Here is a 23,089-nt window from a genome sequence, read left to right on the forward strand (position 1 = left end):
ATAACATATACCCATAAAGTTATTTAACATTAAAATGTCTTAGTACAAATGAACTTAGGATATTAGAAGAATAAGAAATAATATTTTTCTTCTGTAATGTCACAGGAGTAAAGATTGAAGTTGCTGTCTCTCCCCCTGGAGACAACAAGAGTTAAGTAGAAAGTGGCTAAAATGAAGCAAAGATTCCTTAATTTTTATAAAGGTGTCCTATTTTTTTTTAAGCAGAAATGGGGCAGCAGTCCAGTACTGAGGAAGAAGAGGAATATAGCACAGTGACCTCAATTGGGCAATGGGACAATCACCATCTTTAAGAACCAAGCTCAGATATAATACATTATATAGTACATTGACATGATAATGTTACAACATCATGCCTCAACAGCTGAAGTTTGTCCCAAGAAGTAATATTTCAAGAGACCTGAAATGGGTGGGCAAATTGGAAGCTAAATCCTAGGAAAAGTATTGTGACTAGAAAAGACTGAACAGAAGGGCCAAGAAAACCTTCACATCTGAAAAACCTTCACATCTCCATAGCATTCTTCACAGTGAGCTAATTTCTGAGTATTTTTTAAAATCAGAGGAAAAGTTAGACTGTTATCATTCCTTATAAAAAAAAATCAGTAAGGCATTTATTTAATACATACTACAAGTCAAGTGTAAAACTGAGAAGATCTTTCTGAAAGAATCTTGGCAACAATTCCTATCCACCCACTTCAATAAGTTTGTTTTTGGTATATTTTGCTTTGATTGGAAGGAGAATTCTTCTAGTTTGAGATAAGAACATGCCATTAATGTGTTTCTGTGAATTGTTCCAGTCATTCAGAAATGTTAATAAAAGTTCAAATGTTAATATGCTGAACACAGCTTTAAGCCAAGGATACTATTAGGCTGATATGCCACAGAAACCAAAGAGGTACAAAAGAAGCCATATTTACAAAATATAAATTGGTATTCTTGGGGCTGCTAGGTGGTGCAGGGGATAAAGCACTGGCCCTGGGTTCAGGAGGACTTAAGAGTTCAAAAGCCTCAGATGCTTAATACTTACCTTAGCTGTGTGACCTTGAGAAAGTCACTTTACCCCACTGCCTTGCAAACACGCCCCCCCACCGTAAAGTCCTTCTTTTCAAGCAGGAAAGAGCTAGAAATTAAGAGGCTGCCCATTAATTAGGGAACAAATGGAGAAATTATGGCATATTAATGTAATGAAATACTATAGTGCCATAAGAAATGATGAAAGAAACTTTCAGGGAAATCTAGAAGATTTGTATGAACAGTGAAGAGTGAAGACAAGCAAATCTGACAGATTTAAAATTCTGATCAATGCAAAAATCATTGACCATTTCAGAAGATGAAGGATAAAGTAGATTGTCCATCTTCTGACAGAAAAATTTTGGATTCTAGGAAGAAATTTAGACTTTTTTTTTTTTGGACATGGCCAATGTGGAAATTTATTATTACAGACTATGCATATTTGTTACAAGGACATGCTTTTTCTTTACTTTTCATTCAGGGGTGAAGGGAAAGAGGAAAAATAGAATTTTTTTCAACTGAGAAATATAATTTTATAAATAGTTTATAAAAAATAATACTGTTTAAAAGCACCGCTTTTCACACCTCTTTTTCTTTAGAATGATATCAGCAATAGCTTTCTTAAAAATTTTGAATGTGGACTTGTTTTTGTTCCTTATATATTCCTAACTCATAAAGTTTATGAAGAAGAATCAGTCATTTATAGCAGATACAATTTGCTTTTTGGTTTTTTTTTAAAGCTTTATGAAGACTTTTTAAAAAATATTCTATTTACAGATTACCTTTACTTTGTGAAAAGTCTCATATAAGGGGCGGCGAGGTGGCACAATGGATAGAACACCGGCCCTGGAGTCAGGAGTACCTGAGTTCAAATCGGGCCTCAGACACTTAATAATTACCTAGCTGTGTGGCCTTGGGCAAGCCATATAACCCCATTGCCTCGCAAAAAAAAAAAAAAAAAAAAAAGTCTCATAGAACAAAGTAAAATTAATAACTTTATGTTAAAGTATATTCACCATCCCACATTTGTAGCATCTCCAAATTATGTTTCAATTTTTAAAAGAATAATAAATCTTATTATTCTACCTCCAACCCACCATAACATTGTCAAGCAAAAAAATTCCTTCATTGGTTATATGAAAAATATTCACATTAACCCCACCCCCAGTTCATCGTTTCTCTGTCACTGGTACTTTGGAAAGATGGATGGTCATTTCACTGATCCAAGTTCTTACACTTTTCAAAGTTGCTTTCCTTTACAGTTGCTGTTACTGAACAAACTACTCTCCTGATTCTGCTCATTTCTCTTTTCATCAATCTATAAATCTTTTAAAGTGTTCATTTTTTATAATACTAATTCTATAATAATATAAACTGTTGTTCTGGCTCTGCTTACTTCCCTATAAATCAGAAAACTGCATACATTTTTCTGAAAGTCTATCACATGTTATTCAAGGGATATATGGATAGGTGAATGTTTAACAATCAACTTTCAAAAAATACTCAACACACTTTTTAAAGTTTAATCTGCATTATTAACATTTTCTCGAATCATTCCATCAAATCTAAATAATCAAGCTCTGGTATAGCTGTAGCTTTAGCTAATTTAGCAATTGGTTTGACCATGTATGAACAGGCTCAGTCACAATCATGCCTCACAACATGAAATGAGAATGAGAGAAGACTTGAATGATGCTTAAAATATAATTCTTAATTATTCAGCCAAATAATACTTAATTACATTTCTGAACTGGTTTATACTAGAGGAGAAAATCATAGCCATCATAAGGTTATCTATCATATGTCAAGGTTAGCTCAGTAAGTGAACACATGATCTATCTCCAAGCCCATCGTGGTAAGACATCTGGCAATAATCTACTTAACTTCTGATGATGGTTTTGTGATATTCAAACTAGTATGTAGACAGAAGAATTTTTTTTAAGGATAAATTAGAAAATAATCAACAGAAAGAAAACACTAAATTTAAAAGAATTGGACCTTGAAGGTGAAATTTTACCTGGGATTCTAAGCTGGTTAGTCTGCTTTTCTCCCTCTATATTATTGTTGATATTTTTAAATGTAATATATCCACAAAGAACCTCAAATATTTCCCTTCTCATCCGTCCTATTTCTGTCAAGGGCATTACCAATCTTTGCCTTTACCCAGGCTCACAACCTGGCTATCATCCTCAACTCCTTCCCACATTTAAAAAAAAAAACAAAAACAACGTTTTAACATTTGTCCATAAGGCCAATGTCCTCAGACACAATTCTGGGTCAGCCTCTCATAACAGGACTGTGGAAATAGTCTGTTTGGTTGGTTTTTTTCCTTCAAATATCTCCCCAAATTTAGATCTGAATTTTAAATGCAGGATAAATAAAATAAAAATACACAAATAAGAAAATGAAATATGTATATCTAAGAAACAGAAAGGAGACCTGTATCACTGAAGCATCATGAATGAGACAGGGAGTGAGATTTAAGAAGACTAGAAAGGCAAAAGAGGGCCCCAGGTGATGATGAACTTGGAGCACTGAATATAGGAAGGAAGAACAACTCAATGGTCAGATAATACTGTTTTGGCGAAAGAGGGTAGAAAGAATAAAACAACTGAAATTATGCTAAAAAGAAAATTAAGTAATCTCTAACATGCACAGATATCTGACTATATTAGAGCATCATAATCACACAGGATTGATTATAGGGTTTTTGAGGTAGAAGGGTCTTTAATATCCTCTTTTTACAAAAAAAAGACCATAGATTTCAAATAAATTGCCCAAAATTACACAAGTAGTAAAAGGTTAACAGAGAATACTAACCTAACAAAGAATACTAATTCCCTTAACTCTAAATCCAGTACACTTGATACTATATTGTGGCTCAATAAAAGCAGGTTAGGATGCCAAAGTCTGATCAACACCCCCACTCCGCCTCAGACACAAACACACACACAAAATCATCTATACTTGTGTTGGAACATAGGATTAGCAAAAATCAAAACAGTAGATAATTTAAAAGTAACATATTTGGCTTCGAGATGCCTTATGTTTTGCTTCTAATTGTGTTTTGATGTATTCCTATTAAAACAAGTAGACACTGTCTTGAACACCAACTGGCTGCAGCTTGAGAAAGGGTGATATAATAGAATTACATAAAGGATGAAGAATTTACCACACTTTAATATTATCATTTATGAAACAAAAGCTACCAATTGCATAATGCCTTGAGAGCTATAAAGTTCAAGGGAAGGTAATTGGTGCAGTCAATAGAGCACTAGCCCTGTAGTCAGTAGGATCTGAGTTCAAATGCCAGGCACTAAATCCCTACTCGCTGTATGACCTTAGGCAAATCACTTAAACCCACTGGCCCTAACACCAAAAGGAAAAAAAAAAAGGAGCAGTAGGCATATTATATCAACGATCACATTGGAGCATCACAAAAACCGTGAGATGCCATTATTATAACTATTTTTACAGGATGAATAGGGCTTTAAGAGGTTTATCAAGATGCAGCACCATCTACCAAATAATCAAGATTGATTTTGTTCATTCTATACTAGAGGTTTGGGGCTAGTGAGAGACTTCTATCAAATATAAGACCTGTCAGATTTCTTAAGACTCCATAAAAAATCTTCGTGACACGATGATTGTCTCTCTCACACACACAAAATACATGGGCCAATGCAGTGAGAGCAAGAATCTCCTACTTTAATATTTAAGTCACCCAAGTTTCAATATGATACCTAGACTGTATGCTCTAGTCCAAGTGCATCACTTCAGAAAGAAGGTAGTCAATGAATATTTGTTCATTTAAGACAAAACGAAGATGGAAAATATCCAAGCTCAATTAGTCAATTATCTAAGAAACATACTGAGAGCCTCCTGCTTCAGTGATCCCCTATATCTTTTCTTGTGAGGCTATTATCAGTTTTCTAACAGTGGAGGCTAACTAAAATCTTCTCCCCAAATCCATTTGGCTTGCTTGCTTTAAGATACTTCCAGGTCCTTTCCACAAAGAATACAAACCCGATCATCAATATCTTCCTACCAATATTAATAGCTTGGGGGGGGGGGGGTGTTTGCAGGTCAATACCCTTGCCCTTTATCATAATCAAAACAATGTGTATGCTTTTTAATTGAGATACTGAACAAAATCATGAATTGCCATAACAAGCATAGGACATAACTACAGGTAAGAATTTCTTCTTCTTTCTAAAGTCTGTAGTTAACAAAATTCTCTTTTCCCACTAACCTCTACAGTGACACCAATGATGCTAGTTACTAGCCAATAGTGAAGGTAACTACTGAGAGATCAAAGACCAGGGAGATTTTTCAGATTTTATTTGTTTTTGGCAAAAGGAAAAAGGAAAAAAAATATGAGGAAAGGTGATAGAAACAGCTAGTAACAGAAAGACACATGTTCAGAGAAAATGAAAAAAGCTCTGATGCAAAGAGGAGGGGCAAGACTGGTACTTAGCTATCTCCATGGAAACCACAAAAGCAGTGCTAGACAGTAATTTGCATGGGAGGCGGAAGTGAAATTCCAGGATTTGATCTCCAAGGTAACAAAGTACCAGAAATAGAGAAAATAAAGGAAATGGTCTCCAAAGTAAGGAAAGTGCCTCAAAGATGAAGTTCCTTCTCAAAGGAAGTAAAAAAGGAAAGGAGGCTCACAGAGGAGGCCAGGGAATCAACTGACAAGCAAAATGTATTTAAAATACTACCAGGTAAGCACAGTTACTGTGTGAAGTACAATGATGCAATGACAAAAATTGTTCAGGCCTTGCCCTCAGGGAGCTTACAGTCTACAAGGGAAGAGGATATAGGAGGCATAAGGATACACAACGCACCTATGAATACAAATATATATGCAAAATAAATATATTTGGGAGGTTAGATATATTAACACCTAGAGAAATGCAAGCAAAGTATCCTCTAATTTCAGTGTCTAAACTAATATAGTGTTTAAAACTAAGCTTTTAAAAAAATTGTGTATTTGAACTAAGCTTTCAAGAAAATTTATGTATTACCAAAGGTAAAAGTGTGAAAGGACTACCTTTCTAACAGGGAGCAACCTGTGCAGAGTCAGAGGTCAGAGAAGGAATGTCCCATCTGAGGGATAGAGAGTAGGCCAGGTAAGGTGCATCTTAGATTTCTAGAAGTCTAATGTCTAATAAGTCTGGAATGGTAGAAATAAAGTAGATTGTGGAACGGAAAAGTTTATAATTGATCAAAGAGATAATAACACCTAAAAATCTGAAAGCAGAAGTGACAAAAGTCATTGCTTTAGAAAAGCACTTTGATTTGTAAGAGTGATTGAAATGAAAGGGTAGGGAGTGAGAGATAAAGATATTATGGATCAAGGCAGATGCTGGAAGAAAGAGTACACTACAAATACAGTCCTTGGGGAGGAGGTCTGTTCATCAGAGTAAAGGGGGACCCATGTCAAGAAGTGCTGCTATAAAGAAGGGGAAGGGGAAGGGCAAGGGCAAGGGCACTAAAAAGACAATGGCATAGCTTGTCAGTAAAATAGAAAGAATATTCTACTGCTATAGGGGAAATAAAGAAGGTATGGTAGATTCACTAAAAACTATGAATATATTGGGAGTGAAGTGATTTTTTTTTTTTTTAGTTTTTGCAAGGCAATGAGGTGAAGTGGCTTGCCAAAGTTAATTATTAAGTGTCTGAGGCTGGATTTGAACTCAGCTACTCCTGACTCCAAGGCCAGTGCTCTATTCACTGCGCCAGCTAGCCACCCCATGGAGTGAGGTGATTTAAGAAGCATAGGTTCTAGAACTGGAAGCGATCTCAGAGATGATATATTTGGATCCCTCACTCCACAGTCCAGGGCCTAAAAATTAAGGACTAAAAAGGGAAAGCTGGCACAACTTGACAATCAAAAGTCATACAGTTAGATGGTAGTCAAGAGTAGAAATCAGGTCTTCTAAATTCAAATGCTAAGAGTTCATTTTGGGGTTTGTTTGTATGTTAAGCCTTTGGAATAAGAAGATAAAAATGACAGAACCCCTTTCCCCAAGTAGGATAAGTTACCATAGTAAGAAACTAAGAGTCAAAAAATTAGAAATGAAAGACTGACAACTGCAAAAAAATAAAAGCGGGGGGGGGGGGGTGGAGGAAAGAGAGGGAGAGAGAGAAAATCAGTGAAGGTGTCAAAAAGAAGCAGCACCTGAGCTAAAAATCTTAAAAGAAGAGAAAGGTTTCAACAAAGTAAAGTCTATTCCAGATATAGGAAATAGTCTGTATAAATGCAAGAAGATAGATCAAAAAATCAGCTAGTAATTCCATCTGGTTGGAAGAAGAGAGAATAAAGAGGAAAATATAATGCAATATATTTATCAGATTGTCATCTGAAAATGTGTTCTCAAGAGTTATCAAGAACAAAAAAAATCTCTCTCCCCCTTTCAGTTCTATCCCAAGAAATACAGGCCCTTCTCCAAGCCAGCAACTCAAATCTAACAAGCTATGTCACCACTTGTTGAGAGAGACATGCCAATAATAGGAAGAAAGAAATGCACAATTTCATCAGGTTGCGCAGGAAAACAAATGTAAAAGTGAGAGAGAAAACACTGATGCCCAGTTCTCAATTTAATCCTCCTAAGCAACACTGACTTAATCAATGAGATGATACCAGATCAATATAATTCCCCTCAAAATATACTAATGAATTAAATTCCTCCTCTTTAAGTCCTACTAGGATTCCTCGAGAAAACATGGAAAATATGGATTCTCAAAGGATACACCCAAAGACTAAATAAAGATGTATGAAATGTGGGTCTAACAATGTTCTATAACTATATATCCATCATCTGAGGGCCGTCTAGCCAAGTTCAAGGAACTGTCTTCAAAAGCTTTGCTACTTGAACATGAAAATTTTTGGCCACTCCAACTCAATAAAGTCATTTTACTAGGTGAGAGATGAAGCATTTTAGCCATCTCCATCAGTGGAAAAAATGACAACCAGGGAAATGTTAAATCCTGGAAGTATTGAAAAACTGACACAAGCACTTTCCACCAAGGCTACAGATATAGCTTTCAAAAAATTTAATTCTCTATTCTCTGTCAGCCAAAATATCTACTCTTCGTTTTAAATGATCCAAGCTGGGATACAATAATCTTCCTTCTCTTTTTATGCTGCCAAAAAATTTAATTTGTTAGTTATGGGGAAATGATGTGCTCAGTTGTTTCCAACTACAAGATCAGACCAACTAAAACTAACATTATCAATCTAGACTGAATGAAGGAAGGGCTCCTTCACTCTAAAAGCAAAATTTCTACTTACTGGTTCAAAGATTTTCTGGGGTTCAGCTTCCTCCTCAGCATGACTTTAAGAAACTCAATAGATAAAAATCAAGTAGCTAGGTGTCACAGGAGATAAGGGCACTAATCTGGGAGTAGGAAAACCTGAGTTCAAATCTAGTTCAGACAATTACTAACCATATGGCTGGGTAAGTCACTTATCCTATTTGCCTCAGTTGCCTCAACTGTAAAATGAAGATATTATAGTAACTACTTTCCAGTGTGGTTGAGAAGTTTAAATGAGATAATATCATAATAAGGCACTGGCACTTTTGTTGGTGTTCAATATGGGCTCTTGGTGACCCCCAGGCATCATACAGTCCATATGGTTTTCTTGGCAAAGAGACAGGAGTAGTTGCTTCATTCCTTTTACATTGGATTAAGAGAAATAGAGAAATAAGTGATAAGGTCACACAGCTAGAAAGGCTGAGACCAGTTCTGAGCTCAGATCTTCCTGACTCCAGGCAAAGTACATGTTCACTGATGGGAGAATTGCTAAACAAACCGTGATACATGCTACAAGAAATGATTACTATAATAAATGCATGGGAGGAGGGGGGTGCAGCTAGGTGGTGCAGTAGATAGAACACCAGGCCTGGAGTCAGGAGTACCTGAGTTCAAATCTGGCCTCAGACACTTAATAATTACCTAGCTATATGACCTTGGGCAAGTGTATGTTAATTTAATCCCATTGCTTTAAATAAATTTAAAAAAAAAGCATGGAAAGGCATGAACCAATGGAGGATAGAGTTAGTGGAATTTAAAATAACATATATATATACATATGTGTGTGTATGTGTGTGTGTGTGTGTGTGTGTGTGTGTGTGTGTGTATATATATATATATATATATATATATATATATATATATATATATATATATATACTACTACAAAGTAAATGGAAAGCCCCCTCTAAAACACCCCCCCACACACACACCCCAAGCATGGCTCAGAAGGAGAGAAAAGATACCCTTCATCCCTTTGCAGATGTCGTAGAACCATAAGTGAGTGCTTTGCATATATTTTCAGACATTTTAAATAAATTTATCAATTATGTGGATTTTTGTCATCTCTTTTTTAAAAAATAGTATCATATCTAGGGTTGGCTCTCCCAAGAGGACAGAAGAAGAGATATATTTGGGGAAATCATGGCAATATTTTCTTTAAAAATTTACATAAAGGGGGCAGCTAGTTGTTGCAGTGGATAGAGCACAGGCCCTGGAGTCAAGAAGATGCAAGTTCAAATCTGGCCTAGCTGTATGACCTTGAGCAAGTCAACTTAACCCAACTGACTTAAATAAAAATTTTAAAAATTTACATGCATTTTTAATTTTAGTTTTATTTTTATTCCAATTACATGCAACAGTAGGTTTCAATATTCATCCATTTCCAAGTTTCTTAGTTTCACCTGTTTCTACCACCCTCCCTTCTCTTTCCCCTTCCCATGGCAGCAACCAATTTGGTAAAAGTTGTACATGTAGAATTCTGTTTAGCATATTTCCATATTATGTTGTGAAAGAAGAATTAGAACTAAGGAGGGAAAAAACAAGAAAGAAAAGAATAAATTTTATAAAGTAAACACAGTATGGTTTGGTCTACATTAAGACTACCTATTGTTAGAGTTTTTTTGTTTTTTCTTTTTTCTTTCTGGGAAATGGATTGTCATTTTCCCTAACAGGTCCATCAGGGTAAAATTTACAAACTATAAAAAAAAAATTTTTTAAAGTATTTGGGGGGCAGCTAGGTGGCACAGTGGATAGAGCACAGCCCTGGGTTCAAATCGAGCCTCAGACACTTAAAAATTACCTATCTGTGTGACCTTAGGCATGTCACTTAACCCCACTTTCTTGCAACCCCCCCCAAAAAAAGGATAAATATTGCAAAATGTGGTGCCATAAAAGAGAAATGATTAGACACCAGCTCTTCCTTGAGTCAAAGAGGGCACAGTACACAGGGATGGAACACTGTAAAAAATGTCAGATTCTTCTGATGTATAGATTTGTTTTGTAATAGGGAGGGAGAATTTCCTTCTTCCTCTTTAATTTCTTATGAAAATTCTTTGTTAAACGAGTGGCTCTCTAAGGTCAAAGGAAATCACCAAGAAAGATGAGGGAAAATGGGATCCAAACTTCATTTCCATCTTTTCCCATTCATCCCCTAAAGACTAAGAAAGGTGGATGTTAAAATATTTTCATGATGCTTGGAAAAGAAAAATTTACTCACAAAAGGTTAACAGTTAGCCTTTTACATGAACATTTCATCTGAAAGTTTTAAATTATGGTGATATTCCATTTCCTGGAGGGTTGGGGGGGGGCAGGGAATGTTACAGGACAATCTTTGTTTTCTGATTAGCATTCCTAGGAAGCAGTCATAGTGGGAAAGAGCACAGGATAGGAAAGTCAAAGATCTGAGTTTTAACCTCAGCTCTGACAACAACTAGTTGTGTTATCCTAAACAAGTCATTTCATTAAAGAGCATTTGCATTTGGATTCAAAGTACTTCAATTCTGAGCCCAGCCCTAGGTCTTATTCTCTGTATGAATTTGAGTATATCAAAGAATCTTGTAGGCAATTCCTACTTTGTAAAGTGAGGGGGATGGGAAAACTGTAAATTCCTTTTAATCTGTAAGACATGGTTCCCATCATCTATAAAATGGGAACACTATCTGCCTCCCAAGGTAATTGGGAGGAAAATACCTTGTAAATGGAAAACATAAAAATGTTAGGTCTTGTTGCTGTTGTTAAAATTAGCTCTAAAAATCAGAAGGTATCTTGATGACTTGAGGCAACTAACCTAGTTAACTGCGTAATCAGCCCATCCTTACTAGCATACCAATTAAAATTCCCATTTTAGGGAATGATCAAGGGAGGAAATTGCATTTTCAAAGTTGAAGATTCTGCCACTGAGTCAGATTTATTGATAGATATTAGTCTTCTAATGCCTCTTTATTCATTTTATGCCTTTTATTTTGCCCAGGGCAATATTTTCCTTTCCATTCAATATTTTCAAGTACTGAGTATGCTTTATAAATGAATGGGGAAGCTGAATGAAATGTGTGGGTTAAGAGACATGTGACTATGCTAAAGGGCAATCAGTGGTTATGTTTCCTGTGTTGATTCTATGAGTTTCTGTCTGTCTCTATCTCTCTCACTCTCACTGCAAATGGGGGGGGGGGGCAATTTAAAGAGACTGTTTCACTATTTTCACAACAAAATGACTGAAATACACTCACATATTATCATCTATTTCAACAATCTCTAACAGTTTTTATATGTCTTAAATTAGAAGATATATTCCCAATAAAACCACCTCTGAAACTTCCAGTTATCATAGTGTTAATATCTTTCTGGAGAAATAGTTTTCTTGCATTGCAATAAAATTAAAACACACACATACACAGGTAGAAAGGGGTCTTGTTTTAATACAAGCACCTCCATAGTTTGAATACTGAGATTATACAACAGAATGAACAATATGCTATTTATATACCACATTATAGATAGAAAATGCTAATTATATATATAAAAATTACTAAAATGACGGAGCTGGAGGTAGTGATAACTTGTCTTCTGACCTCACAAAGTATCAAAAATTATACACATACATACATACATTTACTTATTAATTTAACATTGATGACACCATAATTACCTCTAATTTACTGAAGAAGGAAAGTAGTAAGTCTGAGAGTAATTCAGTCTATGTCTGAAAAAGACAGTGAAGTACAAATCTTCCAAATATATCTCCTGCCTTCTTTTCAGTAAATAATGGAATTATACGCAAAGGAACAGGGTCCTTCATACAGAGTTTGTGGACCCACAAAGACTCATACATAGTCTTCAAGGGGTTCATGAGAAAATATCTATTTCAATGGATGGGGCGGGGGGGGGGGGGGGGGGCGCGGAGCAGCTAGATGGTGCAGTGAATAGAGCACTGGCCCTGGAGTCAGGAGTACCTGAGTTCAAATCTGACCTCAGACACATAATAATTAGCTATTCTCAGAAAAACAATGATCCAAGATAATTCTAACTGGCTCATGAAAAATACTCTCCACCTCAAAAGGAAGAACTGATAAGAGTTTGAATGCAATAAATCATACTTTTTAAAAAAAACTTTCTTATTCTTAGGGTTTTTTCATCTGCTTTTTCTTTTGCAATGGGGCTAATATGAAAATGTTTTGCATGAGAATACATGGAAAATTTGTATCTAATTGCTTGCCATCCCAAGGATGGGGAAGAGTAGGGAAAGCAAAGAGGGAGGACCTGAATTTTTTTTAAAAGAAATGTTAAAAATGTTTACACATGACTAAGAAAAATATAAAATAAAATTTAAATGAAAATATTCTTCTGAGATGGTGTTCATACACCTCATCAGAATGAAACAAAGTTAAAAGCCACTTCTTTAGAGTAACATATAATCATGTCAGATTTCAAAAACACTAAGGATGGAGTGGTTAATTCTTCCTAAAGTAGCTTACTTAATAAAAAATCTAATTATTCTCGACCTGTATTATTGCAAAATCATGGAATATGTTCAATAAATCTCTGAGAAGTTTAAACACATAGAAAAAAGGCAAGAAATAATATGGAAAAGTTACAATAGATGAAGGATCACCTGTTACCACTGAAAGCTGGAAAAACTCCTAGTTTTTCACATTAGGAAGCTAAATGGCATTCAGTTATGGCTTCCTTACTCCCTTAAAAAAAAGAAAAAATACTTTATATTTAAAAATCAACATATTTAATGGGATTAAACAGCTTTAGGCATGGTTGGGAGAGCAGCATCAAAGGTCTAGAATAATTCTCTTCTTTGTTAACATCAAAAGAAAACAATTTGTCTGACAAAAAAAAGTTCAACCTCACCTTTTCAGAAGATTCAAAACATTTTTAGTTTACTTTTGGACATTTTAGCAAGTAAAAAAAAAAAACCTAACAGTTCAAAGAAATATGAGGCTTCTAAGTTCCAAAAAAATTCTGCTGAGATTAAGTGCTAGAGGGGAAGAGATGACAAAAATGTAGGTGCAAAGAATATCAACCACCCACCAATAGCATCAGACCCACAACTTTTCAAACCACAGAGTCACTTTATCTCTAGAGGCATGTGCACAGTTAAGCCTTGACTCTGTACAACAGGAAACTCCCACCAAACCCCTTTTCAAGGGCATTCCATACTACTCTTCCTGTGAATCATGACCTTGAAAAGAATTAAGTCCTCCCTTTTGTCCATCCCCACTTGTGCTCAATTTATTATTTCAATGTGGAAAGGAAGAAAAAGAGAAGCATATATGCGCGCGCGCACACACACACGTACACACAGAACTTATTCATGGGTGCAACATGCTGGTTTAGATAAAACAGATGTCTCACAAACATAATGTGTGTGGATGTGGATGTGCATGTCTTAACTTTTGATTTGGGGGGATGTAGTTGGGTTTTTTTTTCCATTTACACTGCTATAGATATGGTGTATATTGTTCTTCGAGCTCTACATTTCACTCTGCATTCATTCAGATGGACCTTTACAGGCTTTTCTATAGTCATCATACACATTATTTCTTAGGAGCACAGAAATCTTCCATTACAATCAAGGATGACAAAAATTGGTTGTTTCCAATTATGTACTATTTACAAAATAGTATATTAATGCTCTGGGCTTTTAAAAACTATGCCAGATATACTCTTCTTGGATAATGTAATTTAGATAATTAACAACAGATCAAAATAGAGAGTGGGGAGAGAAGGATGGAGGGCAATAACTAGAACCACCATCAATTTTTTAAAGAGCCAGTCCATGTAGTAAATTCTTCCAAAACACCTGTGTTCCACCAGCCAAAGGTATACAAATGTATGACAAAAGAAAATAATCACAAAAGGTGACTGAAATAAAAGTCTTCATGCCAGGCAATGTGTCCTCTCCACTGACTTCTCCAAGGCAGATTTATTGCTCTAATTTGTCTGGTTGCCAAATTAAAAAAAAACAAAAAACCAGAGAGCAAACCTCCATCACAATGGGGGTGTCTTTTTATTTTAATAGGATCAGAAAGTGATCTTTATACTTCTGTTTATCTTTAAAAAAAAAAAAAAACACTGGACAAAAATAACCGTCAAATTGTCGAGAATAGTTCATATTTCTTCCTATCTGTTCAAGAGATATCTAATGTCCAATACCCAAAACATGAGCAAAAGCTTATGAGTAGGGGTGGCTAGGTGGCGCAGTAGATAAAGCACTGGCCTTGAAGTCAGGAGTACCCGAGTTCAAATCTGGCCTCAGACACTTAATAATTACCTAGCTGTGTGGCCTTGGGCAAGCCACTTAACCCCATTGCATTGAAAAATTAAAAAAAAAAAAAGCTTATGAGTATTGCTTCGGGGGCTTAATAATAAGAACTAGTATTTAAATATCATTTTACAGTTTGTAAAATGCTTTCTAAATATTTTCTCATTTGATGCTCATGATAACCCTGGGGACAGATAGTGTTATTATGTCTATTTTAGAGATGAGAAAACTGAGACTGACTTGCCTCAGGTCCCACATCTAATAAATGACGTTAGCAGAACTGAAACTTAGATCTTCCTGACTCCAAGACAAGCACACTATCTCCCGGGCCAATTAGTAACCTATTCCAAGCATAAGACTGGAATTATTATGCTGTGTGATTCTGCAGGGGGAAGAGGGCTGCAGCTATTATAGAAAGTAGATGGAGCCCAGAAGATTCATCTTCATGAATCTAGTCTCAGACATTTACAAGCTGTGCGATCCTGGGTAAGTGTCATTTAACCCTTTTTGCCTCATTTTCCTCATCTGTAAGAGTGGGAAATGGCAAAACTGGTATCTTTGCCAAGGAAGACCCAAATGATTTGAACTGAATTGAAAAAGTGCACTGATACTGAAAAATAGGAACAAACATGATCTGCTCAAAAGGGTTTGCTACCAGTTTTCAAACGACAGAAAATTCAAACCAATCACCAATTGGAACTAATACTGAAATGGTACAGATCCTAAAGACTGGACTAGGAGGAAACAAAGTGGGCAGTGTATACAGAATACAACACATATGGGATGTGCCATGAGTTTTAATTGATACACAAATTCTCTCCATCCTATCCCAAACCACAAATCTAGGGAGGAATAGAAGGGGAAAGAAGAGAGATAGAATAGTCTGAAGCCCTGATTTTATAAGAGAAAACTGAGACCCAGAAAACCTATGATTTGCCCTAAGTCACATAGCGATAAAAGTAGAGCCAGTATTTGAAGTCAGGGTCTCTGATTCAGGTTACACAATTTATGTCCTAATACCCTACTGATGTCTTTAAAATAAAATGTATAATACAGGGGAAGAGGAATGGAGAATGTGAAAACAAGGATAATGCCAGGAGGATACAGGTGTCCACTTTCAAAAGACAAGAGTACACAGAGTACAAATGCTGTGCCCAAGCTCTGCCCAAGGATATTTTTTTTTGCTAAGATGGTAAACAGATGAGTTTGTCTTTACTAGTTCTCTTTGTCTAGAACAGTTATATATGAATAAAGATAATTGCACTGCTCCCGACTCTATGCCACACTTTGGACACTAATCATGCATGATCATGTATATCTCTACACATATGTGTAGAGATATACATACATAGGTTCCCAGACAGATGAATAGTTGTATAAAAATAGGACCTTGGACTTATTTAATTAATCTGTATGCATCATCACCACTACCGCCACCAGCCACCAAATTTAGAGCAAGACTCTCAAAAGACCATAGGTATAGATTTAGAAGGACCCCAGAGGACAGCAATCTCATTTTACAGTTGGGTACACTGAGACCCAGAGGGATTAAGTGTGGGATCCAAAAGCACAAAGATATTAAGGAGCAGAGGAAAGATTCAAATCCAGGTAACACTGGTATCGAATCCACATGCTACCTCTAATAACTGTACTCGTTTTTTCAGTAGAAAAAACTTCCATTACAACAAGCTCATAATTCTATTGAAATTTCAAAGACTACTTTTCAAAGATCAATAAAGATTCAATCTACCATTGATCACTCAAATAAAGGGAAAATTTATATAGGCTTACATACATTAAGAATATTTATCCCCATACTTTGGAAACTAAGGTAAAGAGTGGAAAGGGATACTGGTTTTGTTTTGTTTTTTGGAATGTTTTTATGTTGTTTTATTTTTTCTAATGGGGGGTGGCGTGAAGAGAAGGTTGCCATGGAGCTATATATTCAAATGTGAGAGAAAATACAAATATCACAGCCACTATGAGATGCCTGGACCACCACTAAGGAGCTATTCACTTGACCCTACAAAGATCAAACCTCACCAGGGTTCTGCCTCTCACTCCTTCAGACCATATAAAACTGGGGAAGTAAATAATACGGTAATCAGGTGATGTGATTCTATGATGCAGGATTCTAAATTCATCTTCTGAAAATTTCAATGCGTTAACAGTCTTTACATATAAAATTTGTAATGAAGTAACATTATGAGAGAAGAGAAGAATGATGGAAGTGACGCAGAAACTGGGATCAATCCTTTCATCTGACATAACTTGTATGATCAACAGCCAATCACGGTTTCCATTTCTTCAACCACAAAATGTTGGGGGGGGGTTTCAATAAATTGGTCTTCAGCTAGATAAGAATGTAAATCTGAAGTCTGAGGAATCTATGACTTCACAAAATAAAAAAAGTAGGAAAGGACAAGAGAAAATATCCAAGAACATCAGTACATACAGACCATCATTTTAACAACATGGCCTAAAAACATCCTTCAAAGTTTCTCAGGTAGAGTCATCTGACCAGAATCACCCCATTTTCCCAGAAAAGATAGCTATCAATCACAGATATTATTATATCAATAATATAACAAAATTATGGAGGATCTTAAGATAAGCACTTTCAATCCTGTTTAACCTGATATTTTGTTTTTCAATACAAGGATCAAGAACCAGGTGATTATTTGAGCTTCTGAGTTGTGAGATGATATTTGACAGTAATCGCCAAAACAATTTAGTAAATGTTAATAGAAAAGTCAATCAGTGGAAGAGAATAGGTAAACAACAGAAATGAATAAAACCAGTAGCTTAGTGTTTGACAAACTCAAATATCTCATCTATTCAGATAAAATCTAACTGACAAAAACTGGAATTGGAAAGGAGACTGGCAAAAACTAGATAAAGAGCAAGAACTCACAATGTACAGAGATAATCCTCAAATGGGCACATGACCTAGACATAAAGAGTGACATCACAAACAAATCAGAAGGAAATTATTTCTCAAATTAATTTGATAAAATACTATTATATTTGGAAAATACTGAAATAGCTTCAAAGAAAACTAGAAGAATTGTATGAACTGATGTACAATGAAATGGATAGAACAAAGACGATAGGGAACTCTAATGAAAAAAAATGATCAAACATGATTTCCCCTTTTGGTCCTGCTACTGTGGTCATTTGTAAGTACTGATGTGGCATATGGTTATGGCATATTGTTACGGTAATCAATTTTCTCACATACACTGACCTTTTCCTTGATGGCCCTTCTTCAAAATCTGAAGAACTAACATCGTTGCTAGTTGAGGACACTTGTGATGCGTCGTCCTTCTCATTCTCTGACTGTTCTGATGCTGGTCCTAATCCCTTAGATTGGCCATTAGCGAGGAGCCCTACAGGTGAGAAAAGGGAATATCATATTGGTTAAAAGGAACACTGGAGAGCAGCATACTGGGGTGCTGAGAGTTTGTTGCAGCCTGGAAGGACACCAGAATTTGGACAAGTAAAAGCTTCAAAAGATAATGAATAATTAATTATTTAATTAAAAGGTTTTAGAAAGGTGGGACTTAATCCTACTGTTCGTATCTGGAGGAAAATAAAGAAATAAATCCATAATGAGAAAGCAATTCAACAAGAAGGATAAAAATTCTAACAAAATGATAGGATAAATTTTGCAACTAGCTGGAAAACTATCTATACTTCAGCAACATCCACCAATCATCCTGTAGTTGAGAAGATGACACAGAATGATGAAGTATATTTATGAAATATAAATGATATAATTTTAACATGATCACAACTTTAGAGCTAGAAGGGAACACAGAAATCCAATAGAACAAACACCCTGTTTTTATAATAGAGAAGAACTGAGGTTCAGAGAACTTAAGAGATTTGCCCAATCCACAAGCAAGTAGGTGGAAGAGCCAGAATTTGACATCAGGACCTTTGATACCTCATCATCTAGAATCTTCCTTAAAGTCCTTCCCTGAGGCCTCTCATGGAAAATGATGCTGCCATAACTCAAAAATATTTTTGGGAATTCCAGTTTAAAAACATACTTGGAGCTTCTCAATGATCACAAAAGATAAATCACAACATGGTTCTAAAAATTATGGTATCAGTGTCCCAGTTTTCCTATATCCTCTTCAAAATTGATCAGTTTTCTTTTTTTTTTTTTCATTTCAGCCAGACTGATAGGGCAGGAGATGGTACCTTGGAGTGATTTTAATTTGCTTTGCTCTTATATGACAAAAAAGGAAAATGATAAATGTTGGAAGGGATGTTGGAAAACTGGGAAACAAAGGTACTGGTTGTGAAGTGGTTCAACCATTCTGAGAGCAATTTAAAATTCTGCCCAAAAGGCATACCCTTTGATCTACTAGCTCTATATCCCAAAGAAATCATAAAAAAGGAGAAATGGTTCACATTTACAAACATCCTTGTAGCAGCTCTTTTGGTAGGGACAAAGATCTGGAAATTGAGGGGATGCTCAACAACTGGGAAATGGTTTGAACAAGTTATGGTATATGAATGTTATAGATGGAATGGCAGATCTTCAGAAAAGCATGGGAAGACTTGCATGAACTAATGCTAAGTGAAATGAGCAGAACCAGGAGAACATTGTATACATTAATAGCAACATTAGGAGATGATCAACTCTTTTATGGTTTTTCTTATGTTCCCTGCCCCCTTAAATCTAAGTCTTCTCTCAACATAATATGGAAATATATTAAATGATTCTACATGTACAACCTATATCAGATTTTTTGCTGCCATAGGGAGGGGGGGAAGGGAAAGGAGAGGCAGAAAAATGAGTAACTTAAAAGCCTGCAAAAGGATGAATGTTTAAAAAAAACTATCTTTGCATTAGAAAAATAAAATAAAATAAATTTTATAAAAAAATTTTTTAAAACACAGTCCAGGGGCAGCTAGGTAGCACACAGTGGATAGAGCACCGGCCCTGGAATCAGGAGGACCTGAGTTCAAATCCAGCCTCAAACACTTAATAATTGCCTAGCTGTATGGCCTTGGGCAAGCCACTTAATCCCATTACCTTGAAAAAAACCCTTAAAAAGAGGGAATTGGTCATACATGGCCAGTTTATTCACTAAATTTGATTTTCTTTTATTTTTTTAGTAGATTTTAGATAAACAATAATGAAAGAAAAGGTGTTGCCTCCTTGACTTTCCTTCCTCTCCACTCAAACTACTTCCCCTTTATCAACTCAGCCTCTAACTTCATGAACCAGGGTTGATCTGATCATATTTATTGAAAAACTTAGAATTACTCTCAATAACTCCACATATTTTTTTCTCAATGTGTCAGTTTCTACCTCCCTACTCCAATTTCTCTCAAACCAATTCCAAACCATCACTATTACAAAGGTACAAATAATTTTTCCAGACCTTAAATCAGCTTCATAATTGCCCTACCCCAGCCCTATTCCCCTCTTCTCTGCTCTTCTGGACTCACACTCTTTAAGAAGTCAATTAACTCTCTCCTGCTAGCACAAACAAGCACTTCCCCAGAATTCACCGAACTCTGACTTTCCCCTTAGGACATTCTATCTCCAGGCACCTTTCCAAGGCTCACAGAACACTACACTTCTTACCCTTGACACACAAAGGAAGGAAGAAGCGTACATAAACTTTAAGAAACCTCCTGTAACCTCACTCTATTATTATCATTCAATCATCTCATGAAATACAAAGTCTTCTCTAACTGTCCTCAATGAGCAAATAGATAGTTTACAGTGTATCTGTGCCAGTCTCTTGACATCTTCCTCCATAACTTGAAAATTCACTTTGCAAGTGAACCACAATACATATTTTCTGCAAGTTCTATTCTCATTGACTAATAATATAAGCTCTCCACTTCCTACTCTAGGTCACACCCTCTACAATCACCTAAAACCACTGTCCCTAAGATATCAAACTTTGAAATTGGTCATTCTGACAATAACTTTATTTACTTTCACCTCTCCCTTGGCCTAGGCAATAAACTAGAAAATACTTTCTTTCCCCTTCCCCTACAAATACCCTCATCAAGCCTATCCAAATCTACAGACCTTTTACTTTTCTATGATCTTTTTTTACCTCTGTCTCTCTCTCTCTAGCTTCACCACTAAAGAGAAAAGACATGTATTTGTATTTCCTTTACATTATCATCTAGTCAGTGTGCACTACTCTATTATTTTTGGTAGTTTTCTTCTTCCTTGTCTGATAAAAAAGGGAGATTAGGAAAACTATGGAAATCATAGAACATCAAGATTTTGACACTGAAATTATAAGTAGGATCCATGGATGATTCCTTAGCAATCAGATAAAACTGAATTTTAAAAATTGACAACTGAAAAAAAAATCAAAAAAATATGAAATAAATGCAAAATATAGTGCTATGTAATAGAAGTTGTCAGGTGATTACATTTTTGACTTTACATCTTTTATTATCATAAAATCTATCACATAAAAGGGGAGATTTACCAAATCTATCAATTTTTAGTAACAGATCTCTAGGAACCCATCGTAGGTCCAATAAGAACATATCTGCCAAGTGAAGGGTAGCTTATCATCTTTGGAATAAAAGAAAATCTTTTTTTATAATATCTTGTGAATGGAGTAGCCAAGGGAAACAATGGATTGAGATAGAGGACCATTTCTGGAGTCAGGAGGACCTGAATTCAAATATGACCTCAAACACTTGATACTTACTAGCTATGTAACCTTGGGCAAGTCACTTAATTCCATTGTCTCACAAAAATATAATAATAATAATAATAATAATATCTTGTGAATAAAATGGATCCATACATATACATATGTATGTATGCATCTTGTTCCTGTGGTGCACAGACACACACACAAACACAAATACACAAACAGGGAAGCTAGGTGGCACAGTGGATGAAGCACTGGTCTTAAGAGTCAGAAGGATAGAAGTTCAAATCCAGTCTCAAACACTTGCCATTTACTGTGTGACCTTGGATAAGTCACTTAACTCTGACTGCCTCGCATCTAGGACCATCTCCATTGATCCTGTTTCACAAATCTAGCCACTGGACACAGATGTCTCTAGAGGAGAAAGTGAGGTTGGTGACCTAGCACAGCACCCCCTCACTCAAATCTAATTCATGTGCTTGTTGTCATGGCATCACCTCCCTGATATTGTGGTCTTCTTAAAAAATGAAGGACAAAAATTATTATGAGTTCATATATAATGACTAAAAAATCATACCCAAAGGAGTGCTGATAAATGGAATAATCTTAAGTCAGGGGAAAAGTTTCGACTGTCAAAAAGAAAGGCTCTATAATTAGTCCTGTCCAATTCAACAATTTTATAAATGACTTAGATATAAAAGGAAGGCTCCTCAAGTTTCCAAATGACAAAGCTGAGAAAGATAAAAAGTATAATGGATGACCAAAAGGTCCTGAGAGACAAGAACTTTCAGGTTGATAAGAAAAGCTAACAAAGATACAAGTAAAATCTTACATTTAGCCTTTAAAAAAAATATACAACAGCACAAGTAGAATAAAGAACACCTGGCTTGGGGTGGCTAGGTAGTGCAGTGGATAAAGCACTGGCCCTGGTGTCAGGAGTACCTGAGTTCAAATATGACCTCAGACACTTAATAACTACCTAGCTGTGTGGCCTCAGGGAGGCCACTTATCCCCAGTTGCCTTGCAAAAACCTAAAAACAACAACAAAACAAAAAAAACCACCTGGCTTAACAAAAATTTTGTGAAGATTTTAGATTACTGTAAGTGGAGAATGAGACAACTTTGTGATGTCTGCTTAAAAATCTAACATAATTAAGCTACAGAAACAAAAAATGCCATTTCTAAATGAAGGAAAGTAATATTACCATTATTCTTTGTGTTAAAACAATATTTGCCACATTTTTTTAACACTTTTGGTTTTAAAATACTTTTATTTTTGAACATACCTCTCTGCAATATCTCTCCAAGTCATTCCTTGTGATAACAAATAAAAAGGGAAACTATTCAAGAAAAAACAAAAAACACCAATTGATTTCAACTATATATGATTTTACACACACACACACACACACACACACACACACACACACACGAGAGAGAGACAGAGAGAGAGAGAGAGAGAGAGAGAGAGACAGAGAGAGAGATTTCAACACTCCATTACTGTAGGTCATATGTTAGAAGACAAAGAAAAATTCTAGGGGGAGTCCCAAAGAAAATAATGATCCTGAAACCTTGTTATGTAAGTCCTGGATAAAGAAAATTTGTGAATCTGTGGGAATTTTTCCAATATTTCAAGACAGTCATTACCTAAAAGAATAGTCATCATTGAGTGAATGTAAGAGAAAGCAATTTTTAACTCAACTTTTTTTTTAAACAACATACTGGCAGTGCAACTAGGTGGTGCAGTGGATAGAGCACTGGCCCTGGAGTCAGGAGTACCTGAGTTCAAATCCGGCCTCAGACACTTAATAAT

General features: G+C 35.7%; 1 protein-coding gene across 3 annotated transcripts in view; it reads right to left on the bottom strand.

The window, feature by feature from the left end:
• JARID2 (jumonji and AT-rich interaction domain containing 2) overlaps positions 1-23,089 on the bottom strand; it is a 329,755-nt gene that overhangs the window by 128,004 nt on the left and 178,662 nt on the right. For all 3 annotated transcript variants that reach the window (XM_074207417.1, XM_074207419.1, XM_074207418.1), the window contains one exon: positions 17,871-18,012. In XM_074207417.1, coding sequence (XP_074063518.1) covers positions 17,871-18,012 — 142 coding nt within the window. The remainder of the gene's footprint in view (positions 1-17,870; positions 18,013-23,089) is intronic.

This window comes from Macrotis lagotis, chromosome X (genome assembly GCF_037893015.1).
Source record: "Macrotis lagotis isolate mMagLag1 chromosome X, bilby.v1.9.chrom.fasta, whole genome shotgun sequence".
NCBI classification, from domain to species: domain Eukaryota; kingdom Metazoa; phylum Chordata; class Mammalia; order Peramelemorphia; family Peramelidae; genus Macrotis; species Macrotis lagotis.